At 48.7% G+C, this 13478-nt stretch overlaps 1 protein-coding gene across 1 annotated transcript in view; it reads right to left on the bottom strand.

Moving 5' to 3' along the window:
* Window positions 1-12783, bottom strand: part of LOC140900210 (protein-arginine deiminase type-1-like) — a 39032-nt gene extending 26249 nt beyond the window's left edge. The window contains exons 1-2 of the mRNA XM_073317066.1: window positions 12695-12783; window positions 12-192 (exon numbers count right to left, since the gene is read on the bottom strand). Coding sequence (XP_073173167.1) covers window positions 12-192; window positions 12695-12783 — 270 coding nt within the window. The remainder of the gene's footprint in view (window positions 1-11; window positions 193-12694) is intronic.
* Between the last annotated feature and the right edge of the window lie 695 nt (window positions 12784-13478).

Raw genomic sequence — 13478 nt, 5'->3', positions numbered from 1 at the left:
AATCCACGCACCTTGCTATCATTGACAGTACTGCTTGGGATGTCCATGGACACTATGACCTCCACCTGAGAATTGAGGGTCCATCTCGATGCACCAGCAGGTTTCTTCACAGCACTAGGGTTGTAGACAACATAGACCCTCACTCCAGAGGTGCCACGGGCATCAAATGACGTGGCACCACTTGGGATGGATCTGGGACAGAAAAGAGCGCTTGGTTACTGTCATAGAATCATAGAATATTAGGGTTGGAAGAGACCTTAGGAGATCACCTAGTCCAACCCCCTACTCAAAGCAGGACCAATCCCCAACTAAATCATCCCAGCCAGGGCTTTGTCAAGCCAGGCCTTAAAAACCTTAAAGGATGGAGATTCCATCACCTCCCTAGGGAACCCATTCCAGTGCTTCACCATCCTTCTAGTGAGATAGTGTTTCCTAATATCCAACCTAGACCTCCCCCACTGCAACTTGAGACCACTGCTCCTTGTTCTGTCATCTGCCAACACTGAGAACAGCCGAGCTCCATCCTCTTTGGAACCCCCCTTCCGGTAGTTGAAGGCGGCTATCAAATCCCCCCTCATTCTTCTCTTCTGCAGACTAAATAACTCTAGTTCCCTCAGCCTCTGCTCGTAAGTCATGTGCCCCAGCCCGCTAATCATTTTCATTGCCCTCTGCTGGACTCTCTCCAGTTTGTCCACATCCTTTCTGTAGTGGGGGGCCCAAAACTGGACACAATACTCCAGGTACGGCCTCACCAGTGCCGAATAGAGGAGAATAATCACTTCTCTTGATCTGCTGGCAATGCTCCTACTAATGCAGCCCAATATGCCGTTGGTCTTCTTAGCAACAAGGGCAGACTGCTGACTCATATCCAGCTTCTCGTCCACTGTAATCCCCAGGTCCCTCAGAGTTGTCCCTCTCACTGTTTATGTATACGCATAAAAGCACTAACTAAAGATCCCCATAGACTCAGGAAACTCCCATAGATGCTGTGGGTCATCAGTGAAATTGGCGCAAATTCATTCACGAAACATTTTGATGTTGCCAAATCTGCATTTATTTTTTGTGTGGAAAAGAAGTTGTCTGAAAAATTTTGCCCAGCTCTAATCCTGACTAAATGGGATTTTTATGAGGCTAAAAATTAATGATTGAGATTCTCAGATAAAAGGTGGCATTTCAATGCAAAATCCAGTCCATCTGCAAGCAATAATTATTCTTTGCATGCAGCATATATGGCATGTCACGCTTTCAAAGCACCCCGTGAACATTAATTAACCTATTAACACCTAAATGTGCTGTGGGGAGGCATTTTTGTCTTGCATGTGACTTGCATCCCTCCTTTCTTTTCCCAAAGAAAAGGGATGAAGTTGTAAACATTAACCATAAGAAAAATATTTCAGGGATTTATTCCCTGTTTCCCTTTGCATGAGTATGTCAGTGCCTGAAGCAACTTGTAAAGAAAGAGATTAATCTATCGTCATTCACCCACCTCCAGAATTTTAAATCTACCTATAAACCTGTGTAATAGCTTCTTGCCTTCTGGTGGGTACTGCTGAAGTGTTAATGTCAGATTTATCGCATGCCGCCAGAACTAGTACATGGCTTCTGGGGCCACTTTTGGAAGACTGGCAAAGTGCACGTGGGTTTATCGGCATAAAGAAAACAGCCATAGACTTTGAGTGAGTTACTTCCAGGCGTGGTACTTATGTGGTCCCTGTCATTGCCGTATCTGAGCGTCTCATAATCTTTCATTGGCTGAGCAAAGTGGAGTCTAATGTTCAACTCAATGGTGTTTGTCTGTAATGTGCTAACTTTGGGGTGCCACGTCCCATCAACCCCTCACGTTTCAGGGGACATGGGCACACGACTACTGATTTTAATTTAAATGGGACCACTAAGTCACAGGAAATCGGGGCCTCTGGGCTGCCTTGTGCAGCCGGCAGAGAAATCTTTCTGCAGCCCCCTACTGCTGCCTATTAATATCAGAGGCAGCACCTTCATTTGCTGCACGGTGACATTGTCTGTAGCCTGGACTTAAGACATAAGAGAGCCTTATAGGGAGGGTTTGTAGTGGGAGAAGTGGGGACCTGATCGGGGGCAAACCAAGGGAAAGGAATAGGGAGGCTGGGACTGGAGGAGTGGACTTGGCAAGGGGGAGCAGGGACTTGCAAAGGAATGAGGGGTTGGGGAAGTAATGATGATTGAAAAAAGCAGGAACCCAGAGGGGCATAGGTGTAGTTTCACTTCTATATTTGGGGGTGGGGGCTCCAATCAGGCCAACAGGGCTGTGCGTGAGGGTCGGGGGTGAAGAAATTCCATGCCTGACAATAGGGGCGCCATTTCAGATTCGGGGGGGAGGCAACTTTAACTGTGATTCCAGGGGCTAGTCAGGCAACTGAAAACTCCAGTGTTTTTTGAAGATAATAACTTAGAAATATCTGACAGGAGCACTGTATCTAATTCCTATATCAAGAAAGAAAATTAAATATATATTAGAGCCACTCAGCTCTAATACTGACATGTTCTGACATCTTGTGGCAAGTCACTTAAGGGACACTGGTTAGTTTAAAATTGTAATGTCTATTCGTACTCAGATACTCTTATTAAAGCCAGAAGGACCATCATGATCATCTAATGTGACCTCCTGCATGCTGCAGGCCACAGAACCTCACCCTCTCCTCCTGTGATAGACCCCTAAGCTCTGGCTGAGTTACTGGAGTCCTCAAATCATGGTTTAAAGACTTCAAGTTACAGAGACGCTACCATTTACACTAGTGTAAACCCGCAAGTGACCCGTGCCCCATGCTGCAGAAGAAGGTGAAAACCCTCCAGGGTCTCTGCCAATCTGATCCAGGGGGAAATTCCTTCCTGACCCCAAATATGATGATCAGTTAGACCCTGAGCATGTGGGCGAGACCCACCAGGCAGATTTAAAAATTTGATTAAAGTTAATGTTTAAAGTCAAATTTACACAAGTTAAGAGGGAAGGTACTGTACATCTGGGGTCAGGCTTGGGTTATGAGGGATTACAAGTATCAGTTACAAAGTTCACAACATACATACATACATAGCACATAACCAGCATAGACCCAGATTGGGGTGTGGGAATTTTTAAAACATCAATGGATAAGTGATCTTGGGTGTGCCACCCATAGAATGTATTTAGAGTCCAAGTCAGTATTGGTGGAGTGAATAAGTACATGGGTGGGGTGCATCCCCTGGTTCATCAGGGAAGGAAGGGAGTGGGTTATTTCTCTGACCAGCGTTCTTCTTTCCCAAGTAACTCTCAGCCTCCTCATCTAGTGTCTTGTCTCCAGCCGTTGGGGATTTTTGCGACAGGCAGTCGCCGATGGGCCACACACCATTGTAGGTGGTCCTGTCATACCATCCCCTCCATCAACTTATCAAGCTCAGTCTTGAAGCCAGTTAGGTTTTTTGCCCCCACTGCTCCCCTTGGGAGGCTGTTCCAGAACTTCGCTCCTCTGATGGTTAGAAACCTTTGCCTAATTTCAACTTGCCTAAACTTGTTGATGGCCAGTTTATATCCATCTGTTCTGAGGTCCACATTGGTGCTTAATTTTAACTTCTCTCCCTCCCTGGTATTTATCCTTCTGATGTATTTATACAGAGCAATCAGATCTCCCCTCAGCCTTCTATGGGTTAGACTAAACAAGCCAAGCTCTTTGAGTCTCCTCTCATAAAGTAGGTTTTCCATTCCCCAGATCATCCTCGTAGCCCTTCTCTGCACCTGTTCCAGTTTGAATTTATCTTTCTTAAACATGGGAGATCAGAACTGCACACAGTATTCCCGATGAGGTCTCACCAGTGCCTTGTATAATGGTACTAACACGTCCCTGTCTCTACTCGAAATACCTCACCTGATACATCCTAGGACTGTGTTAGCTTTTTTTCACAGCCACATTACGTTGATGGCTCATAGCTAGCCTTTGATCAACCAATACACCCACCTCTTTCTCCTCCACTGTCACTTCCAACTGATAAGTCCCCAGTTTATAGCAAACATTCTTATTGTTAGTCCCTAAATGCAGGACCTTGCACTTTACACTATTAAATATCATCCCATTTCTGTTACTCCAGTTTCAAGGTCATCCAGATCTTCTTGTATGATATTCCAGTCCTCCTTGGCATTGGCAATATCTCCGAACTTTGTGTCATCTGCAAATTTTATTAGCACACGCCTACTTTTTGTGCCAAGGAATAAACTGTTAGATAAGGTTGGTCCCAAGACCGATCCCTGAGGAACTCCACTAGTAAGTTTCCTCCAGCCTAACAGTTCACCTTTCAGTATGACCTGTTGTAATCTCCCCTTTAACCAGTCCTTATCCACCTTTCAATTCTCATATTAATTCCCATCTTCTCCAATTTAACTAATAATTTCCCATGCATCCGATGAAGTGAGCTGTAGCTCACAAAAGCTTATGCTCGAATAAATTGGTTAGTCTCTAAGGTGCCACAAGTCCTCCTTTTCTTTTTGCAGATACAGACTAACAGGGCTGCTACTCTGAATCATGTGGAATGGTATCAGATGCCTTACTGAAATCCAGGGAGATTAGATCTGCTGCATTTCCTTTGTCTAAACAATCAGTTATCATCTCAAAGAAAGGTAGCTTTCGTTATTACCTCTTGAATACAACAATTGTAAGCTACTTACTTTTTGCAGTTCACCAAGCTTGGAACAGCTCATTTAACTTTAGGAAACACCCTCACAGCCCTTTCTTATCTTAATCACCAGTTAATCACTCTATTTATAAACAAAATTCTGACTCCCTGCCTCAAGGGCATAAACTGGGAGCAGCTCCTGACAAGTCTCTTGTCTCCTCTGCAGAACTCTTACATTGCACACTCAGGCTGCCTGTCTGAGGCTTGCAGTTTGGGGAGGCAATGCCCTCCCATGTCCCCCCAAACTCCACCTATGGGGCGAATTGGGTGGATGGGCAGGCATGGAAGCGGGGACCCAGAGTGAGGGAGGGGAAAGCCCCCTGGGGGGAAAGAGGATGGGAAAGTGGGGTTGCATCCTATTACATCTTATTCAAGCTGGTTGAAATTTTGGTTTGAAGCAATTTTTCAGCAAAATACGGCCCTTTCCCCAGACCAAAAACATTAAACAAAATTTCACAAATGTTCTAGATTTTTGTCAAAACTCAAAATTTTAAATTGCCTGATTTTGATTTTTTAACCCTCCCCCCTTCCTTTTTATCCTTTTATTCCTTTCACAAGGTTAGAGAAAGTGTGAAAAGTTACAGAGTAGCCAATGGAAAGCGGTGGGGGGAGGGATGAACAAATGGAAGAAAGAATCTGGAATGTCATTCATTTAATTGCATTCAACAGCACCAATGAAGAAGGGAGGGCCTGGGAGAGACATTTAATAACATCTAAACATTTTGAAAAAGTTTCACGATTTTTTTGGAGGGAGGGGGGGGGAAAAAAAGGGAAAATAGTTCCATTTTGGAGCCTGCAACACAGAAACAACGTAGACCATACCAAATTGTTCAGGACAGCTTTTCCGTTTTTCTGCTAGCTCTACATTTTGTGCCATTCCGTCAGCTGATGTAAATGATTGTAGCTCCTTTACAGTCATGAGGATCTGGCATGTTATGTGCTCAGAGCTGTATCCTTATAGCAGGGGTGGCCATCCTGGGGCTCCGGACCCACGTGCGGCTCTTCAGGAGTTAACATGCGGCTCCTTGTCCAGGCACCGACTCCGGGGCTGGAGCGACAGGCGCCAACTTTCCAATGTGCCGGGGGGTCCTTGCTGCTCTACCCCTGGCTTTGCCACGGGCCCTGCCCCCACTCCACCCCTTCCCGCCCCCTCCCCTGAGCCTGCCATGCCCTCGCTCCCCCCCCCGCCCCCACCCCAGCATCCTGCACACCACGAAACAGCTGATCCGTGTGGGGAGGGAGGGGGAGGCGCTGATCGTGGGGCTGCCAGTGGGTGGGAGGAGCTGGGAGCAGGGGGAGCTGATGTGGGGGCTGCTGAGGCTTTTTGGCCATGTACATTGGTAAATTCTAGCTCCTTCTCAGGCTCAGGTTGGCGACCCCTGCCTTATAGGTTTGGGGGCAGATGATTTACTGAAACTAACAAATCGTTTCATAATTTTTTGGAGGAGTTGGGGGAAAACTCGATTATCTTTGGATACGTGGTTGATTTGTATGAGTAGAGTTGGACCAAATTCCCCTCAAATTAAGATGTAGGATGAGATGACCCATGTAGGGGAGAGAAAGAGAGAGATCCTGGAGCCCTGGGCCTGGTGCAAGACCTGAGGTCTCAACCAGAGGCTCTGCACCAAAGTGAGGCCATGTGTTCAAATGGATGCTCAAAAATTCACAGTCCAATACATGACCTTGGCAAAAGTATTGCTACTGTTCGTAAAACACAGGCACTCCTGAGAAGCAAGAGATACTGGATATGTGTGTGATTAGCCCAGGGACCTCCTGACCTAGCACCAGATAAGAGGGTTTGACAGAAGTGATGAATAGGGATGTTTTGCCCCAGACACGTGGAGCCAGGGACAAGGGGACCAAACAAACCGATGTCATGAAACCTGTAAGGTGGTATGTAAATTGTTTGTCTCAACCTATAAATGTGAGGGTACCTCGCCTTAACCCTTTGTGCAGCCAAGGGGACAGCAGAAAGTCCTGCTGTTGAGCTGCTCCTTGCCACAGGGCACTTGTGTTAGCCAGGGCGCTGGGATGGTAAACCTGGCCGAGAGCCTTTGTCACTGAACCGTGCCACTGGTCATTCTTTCTGGGTAGTGCTATCGAGGCCTGCTGAACCTCCGATCTGCACAGGGCTGGGATAGTATCCGGAGAGCGCGCGCACACACCTAACTGACAACAGCCACTTGGAAGGAAAGTCTGAAGAACCCACTGATGTTGCTGATGTTGCAATCACACTGACCCCTAAGTAGCAAATGTAGCCATGGTCTCCATCGCTGACCATTCTAAAATCAAAGTTGGATGTTTTTCTAAATGATCTGCTCTAGGAAAAATTTTGGGGCAGTTGTCTGGCCTGTGTTATCCAGGAAGGCAGACTAGATGACCACGATGGTCCTTTCTGGCCTTGGAATCTATGAGTGACATCAGCTCTCACAGAACACAACTCTGACCTTGGTTCACATTTAAAGATTCCAACCCAATTTTTTGTGTGCGTGCAAAAGAACTATCTTTGCTCTAAAGCTAAATGCTTTGTGGCTGATTCCGGGCCCCTGACCCTCTCTGCTGCTCTGGTGGCTGCACAAGGATCAAGGGAAGAATTCCTGCCCCTCCTCACAAGCACATGAGCAACCTAGAGCCCCCCACCCCACTCCAGGCCTTTGCTTAGAGGGGATGCCAGGCTGGGAGTGGGTGGATGAGGAGTTGTATTCATATTGCTCAGTGCTACAAGAATTTTAGGCTACAGCACAGCCTCTAGGCAGCCATGGAGAGGCTCCTGTAAGTTAGAGCAGCCCCAGGGCTGCTCTAATTTATGCCAAAGGCCATTTTGACCCCTACATCAGCACTGAATTCAGGCAGCACAAATCTTTGTCCCTGGACTGCATTTTCTATGTTGTGTCTTTCAGGAGATGCAGCCCAGAGCCTGCCCCTTTATTCAATAGAGAGGAAAGTGATCAGGAACAGTCAGCATGGATTCACCAAGGGAAGGTCATGCCTGACTAATCTAATCGCCTTCTATGATGAGATTACTGGTTCTGTGGATGAAGGGAAAGCAGTGGATGTATTGTTTCTTGACTTTAGCAAAGCTTTTGACACGGTCTCCCACAGTATTCTTGTCAGCAAGTTAAGGAAGTATGGGCTGGATGAATGCACTATAAGGTGGGTAGAAAGCTGGCTAGATTGTCGGGCTCAACGGGTAGTGATCAATGGCTCCATGTCTAGTTGGCAGCCGGTGTCAAGTGGAGTGCCCCAGGGATCGGTCCTGGGGCTGGTTTTGTTCAATATCTTCATAAATGATCTGGAGGATGGTGTGGATTGCACTCTCAGCAAATTTGCAGATGATACTAAACTGGGAGGAGTGGTAGATACGCTGGAGGGCAGGGATAGGATACAGAGGGACCTAGACAAATTGGAGGATTGGGCCAAAAGAAATCTGGTGAGGTTCAATAAGGATAAGTGCAGGGTCCTGCACTTAGGACGGAAGAACCCAATGCACAGCTACAGACTAGGGACCGAATGGCTAGGCAGCAGTTCTGTGGAAAAGGACCTAGGGGTGACAGTGGACGAGAAGCTGGATATGAGTCAGCAGTGTGCCCTTGTTGCCAAGAAAGCCAATGGCATTTTGGGATGTATAAGTAGGGGCATAGCGAGCAGATTGAGGGACGTGATCGTCCCCCTCTATTCGACATTGGTGAGGCCTCATCTGGAGTACTGTGTCCAGTTTTGGGCCCCACACTACAAGAAGGATGTGGATAAATTGGAGAGAGTCCAGCGAAGGACAACAAAAATGATTAGGGGTCTGGAACACATGACTTATGAGGAGAGGCTGAGGGAACTGGGATTGTTTAGTCTGTAGAAGAGAAGAATGAGGGGGGATTTGATAGCTGCTTTCAACTACCTGAGAGGTGGTTCCAGAGAGGATGGTTCTAGACTATTCTCAGTGGTAGAAGAGGACAGGACATGGAGTAATGGTCTCAAGTTGCAGTGGGGGACGTTTAGGTTGGATATTAGGAAAAACTTTTTCACTAGGAGGGTGGCGAAACACTGGAATGCGTTACCTAGGGAGGTGGTAGAATCTCCTTCCTTAGAAGTTTTTAAGGTCAGGCTTGACAAAGCCCTGGCTGGGATGATTTAATTGAGGATTGGTCCTGCTTTGAGCAGGGGGTTGGACTAGATGACCTCCTGAGGTCCCTTCCAACCTTGATATTCTATGATTCTATGACCCTGTTCCTGGGACCAGCCTGGTTTGATTTTTGTTTATAACCAAAGGCTCCCCAGCATTTCCCACAAATCAGAATGCTGCATAGAAGCAAAATCGCTGTTCCGCAGGGAGAGGGGAGGCCAGGAAAGGCAGTTTAACAGACAGGTTGACCCACTCATCACTGGGGCTCACCAGCTCAGCCACAGACTGTACCATGCTTCTCCTGCAAGTGGGGACCACTCCAAGAGGGAGGAAATACCTTGGCCTCGGGTGCATCTCCCAGGCTCTGGCCCAGCGCGGGGGCTGGGATGGATTCACACCACCCCAAAGCAAGCCTGGCCGCTGCTACATACAGAGTGTGCTCCTCTCTGAGGCTAAAAGAAAAGGAGGACTTGTGGCACCTTAGAGACTAACCAATTTATTTGAGCATGAGCTTTCGTGAGCTACAGCTTATGCTCAAATAAATTGGTTAGTCTCTAAGGTGCCACAAGTCCTCCTTTTCTTTTTGCGAATACAGACTAACGCGGCTGTTTCTCTGAGGCTAGTACAGTGGGAGCTGGGACATGACCCTACAGCCTCTTCCCTCTTCTGGCATGGCTTGTGTCCACACAGACACTAGCGGGGAGGGCAAGGGCCATAACTGGGCAGCCCTGTTTGAGGTCTGGGGGGGAGAGGCTCCGTACACCCTCCCCTCCTTGTGGACCCGGACTGGGCTAGGGTGACCCAATGTCCCAGGTTTTATAGGAACAGTCCTGATTATTTGGGGCTTTGTCTTATACAGGCACCTATTTCCCTCCACCCTCCCCCTCATCTCAATTTTTTCACACTTGCTTTCTGGTCCCCTTAGCCGGGGCCATCGAAAATGTTCGCCAGGTCACTTCCAGTCGGCTCCTTAATTCTGAATCCAAATGGCCTGCATGGGATTTAAGTACACCCGCTCCGATGGGAATTTGCTTTTGGAGCACGTGACTTGATCCACCCAGAGCTCCATAACTGCTGCGAAAGGGGATCATTGACACCTTCCTCCACAAGACTCCTTCGCTCACTTCAATTCAGGGCTTGTCTGCACAGGGAAGTTGTGGTGTTTTCACCTCACATGTGACTTTAAACCCATGTCATTAAACCCCCTTTTCTTTAGGTTTGATTTAATTGGATTCAGAACAGAGTTAAGTGAACTTCGCAAATTTCCAATGGGGTTGGAAATTCCCATCTGTCACCTGGCTCCAGCAATCAGCCTAGCTGAGATGAAGCAGTAGGATGATGTGGTTAGAACCCAGGTTGGCCTCACCTGTTCTTGCCTTTAAGACAGGGGTAGGCAAACTACAGCCTGTGTCCAGCCCATCAGACCTTTTAATGTGGCCCTCAAGCTCCTGCTGGGTAGCAGAGTCGGGGATTTGCCTCACTCCATGCGTGCTGTGGCTCCACGCAGTTCCTGGAAGCTGTGGCATGTCCCCTCTCCAGCTCCTACGCGTAGGGGCAGCCATGGGGCTCTGCGCACTGCCCCTGACCCAAGCGCTGGCTCTGCAGCTCTGATTGGCCTGGAACTGTGGCCAATGGGAGCTGCAGGGGCGGCACCTATGGACGGGGCAGCACACAGAGCTGCCTAGCCGGCGCCACTCCTCCGTGTAGGAGCTGGAGGGGGTATATGTTGCTGCTTCCGGGAGCTGCTTGAGGTAAGTGCCACCCTAAGCCTGCACCCCTGACTTCCTCCCACTCCCCAACCCCTTGCCCCATCCCTGATCCCCCTCCTGTCCTCCAAACCCCTCGGTCCCAGCCCAGAGCACCCTCCTGCAACCCTAATCCCCAGCCCCACCCCAGAGCCCGCACCCCTAGCTGGAGCCCGCACCCCAACCCCCTGCCCCAGTCCGGAGCCCCCTCCTGCAACCTGAACTCTTCATTTGTGGCCCCACCCTGGAACCCGCACCCCCAACCCAGAGCCCAGACCCCCTCCCACACCCCAACCCTCTGCCTCAGCCTGGAACTCCCTCCCATACTCCAAACCCTGCTGCTCCACCCCCAGCCCCCAGCCCCCTCCTGCACCCAAACCCCTCATCCCTGGCCCCACCCCAGAGCCCACACCCTCAGCCAGAGCCCTCACCCGCTCCTGCACCCCAACCCCCAATTTCATGAACATTCATGGCCCGCCATACATTCCATATGCAGCTGTAGCCTTCAGGCCAAAAAGTTTGCCCACCCCTGCTTGAAGAGGTGATTCTCAGACCAGTACGTTGCTCATGTTCCCTTAGTCATATGTTCTCAATGTAAATCATCCTGATTGGTTTACATTAGGTAGTAACCATGACAATGACTCAAGGGAATGGGGAAAGGAAGGAGGAGGGTGACTCCCTGGTTACACGGGGAACCACGTCCACCCCTGGATGGGTCCGAGTTGTTCTATTATTATTTTTTTAATTCCGTCCCGAAGTCTGAGGACGTGGCTGGAGATGGAAGAGAGGAATCGAGGCTTGGCGCCAGACGTGCGTGTGTTCTCCTGGTTTTATTGTACGTGTCTGGGGGAGAAGGAAGTCGTCTATTGACTTAGGCCTAAATCCTCCAACACAGCAAGGTGCCTAACCCCTGCTGATTACAATGGATCTGGGCCGCAGCGTCTGTCAGGCAGCAGGACCGAACAGTGCCGTGATTGTGAAAGGCAGAGTAGGGCTGCTAGTGAGGGTGGAAGCTCCCAGCCAGCCAGGGCCTGGTGCCCCACCCATGCTCAATCTTCATAGCCAAAAACTATCGTTAACCCTTAACTTCCACGCTTACCTCCAACCCTGCAGCACCTGCAGTCAAATTCTCACCCCCACAACCTGGGCTCCTGCACCACCATTGCTCTTGTGTAGCAATAAGGCAACAACAGGACAATGTTGACCTTTAAATGACGACCATTGTGTTACCTAGACAGCAACGACTTTCATTCTGTGGTTGTACAGCGCCTAGCGCGGTGGGGTCCTGGTCCCAGCCGGGGGCTCCAGTCATAGAAATGCTTTTAATAATCATGCGTAGAACAACATCTAGAAAAATAGGTTCCCAGCGTGGTTTGCCTATAGGCGCTATATCCGTTCAAATGTCATTAAATCATAACAATGGAACAGCATTAGCAAATACAGCCTCACTTCTGTACAAATAAAGTAACTCTTGGTCTTTGCACAGGAAAAATCTTCTTTTCCTTAGGTTACCCCTTAAAACTTTCTCTGGCATATTCATGTGTTTTTATGCGCTTAGAAGAATGCATATTTATTCTTTCATCCAGTTTAATTCTTTACAAGTTACTCACCCAGCAAGGTTGCTGCCTAGCACTCTGATGGCCAAAAATAGCATCCATTTAGCAGGGGTGTGCACTGGCTTTAGTATCTGCAGCTGTCTGTGTTTGAATCTATGCATTTCAGAACTGTTGTAATACCTCACGTAGCCATTTAGGGGACACGGTGATGCAAGGCCGTGGTCTCCTTCCAGCAGTGGAATGGACGCAAGGAGACCAAGGGAAAATTTCCAAAAGTGTCTAAGTCCCATTTTCAAAAGTGACCTAGTCATTTCCCTTGAGTTTCAGTAAGTGTTTGATTCCCTTTTGAAAATGGGAGCATTTCACCCCAGATCTCTCATTATGCTAAAGCTTCATAGGAAGTTGGGATGGAGGGCCAGAGACGGGATCCAAATTTCAGCGAGGGAGTTTAGATCCAAGTTTTTCATTGGTGCTCATCTGTAAAATAAACATGAAATACTAGAGGCTGCTCCCCACCCTATGGCCTCGGACAGTCGAAACGGATTAGAGAAAGTGACAAAGATCGGCAAATCTCCCAGTATTAAAAATGAATGTCTTACCCATAGATGTCTATAGAGACCTCTGTGCCCACCACACAGATGGTGTAGCTGGGACTCTCGGTGGACACCCGGACTCTCCGCTGCGTCATGGTTGGCCTTGGACCATAAACGTGTGTGAAGTGTGCGGCTGTGCTCCTGTGCTCTTCTGTTTTTACAGGCAAACCAGCATGACTGGATTACAAGGCATGGAAAATTTGTTCCACCCTCCTCCCTTCCCTTTCTGAACTGACTAGCTGGAGGCACAGTCCCTTCCCCCTCCAAGGTCTTTACCTACTTCTGTTTTGGCTTTATATTAGGGGGTGAGGGAAGAATGGGCCGGAGCTGTGTTGATCCAAGCCCCAGTTGGAGTTTGCCACTTCCAAGCATTGACTGCATGGTAGAGACAGGCTCGCGGCAAACTCAGGTGTGGAAGATAGGACAGTCATGGGCATTTGCATGGTGTGTTGCTCCTGGGGATGATCATATGGAGCACTTCACACGGGCTAAGGGCTTTATAAGGTTACTTGATTCTTAAAACCCCCTCTTGGGGTAGACAAACGGGAGGGTTATAGGAGGTGGTGTCCAGACCCAGCTCTGGGTTCCATTCTGCCCAGTCTGGGTTCAGGTTCAAGGCTGAATCGAGGCTCTGGGTAGGATCAAATGGTGGCGAAATCCCATGCCATTTTTGGCTTCATCTGAGCAGAGCTGGCCTTAGGAAAATTGACACCCTGGGCCAACTTGTATTTTATCATCCCTGGGCCCCGCTGCCTCCCCACCCATCCCTCCATTGTCCCTGGCTCCCGCT

Source organism: Lepidochelys kempii, chromosome 18 (genome assembly GCF_965140265.1).
Source record: "Lepidochelys kempii isolate rLepKem1 chromosome 18, rLepKem1.hap2, whole genome shotgun sequence".
Classification (NCBI taxonomy): Eukaryota; Metazoa; Chordata; order Testudines; family Cheloniidae; genus Lepidochelys; species Lepidochelys kempii.
The sequence above is the reverse complement of the archived record's forward strand: the minus strand, read 5'-3'. Positions and strand labels throughout refer to the sequence as shown.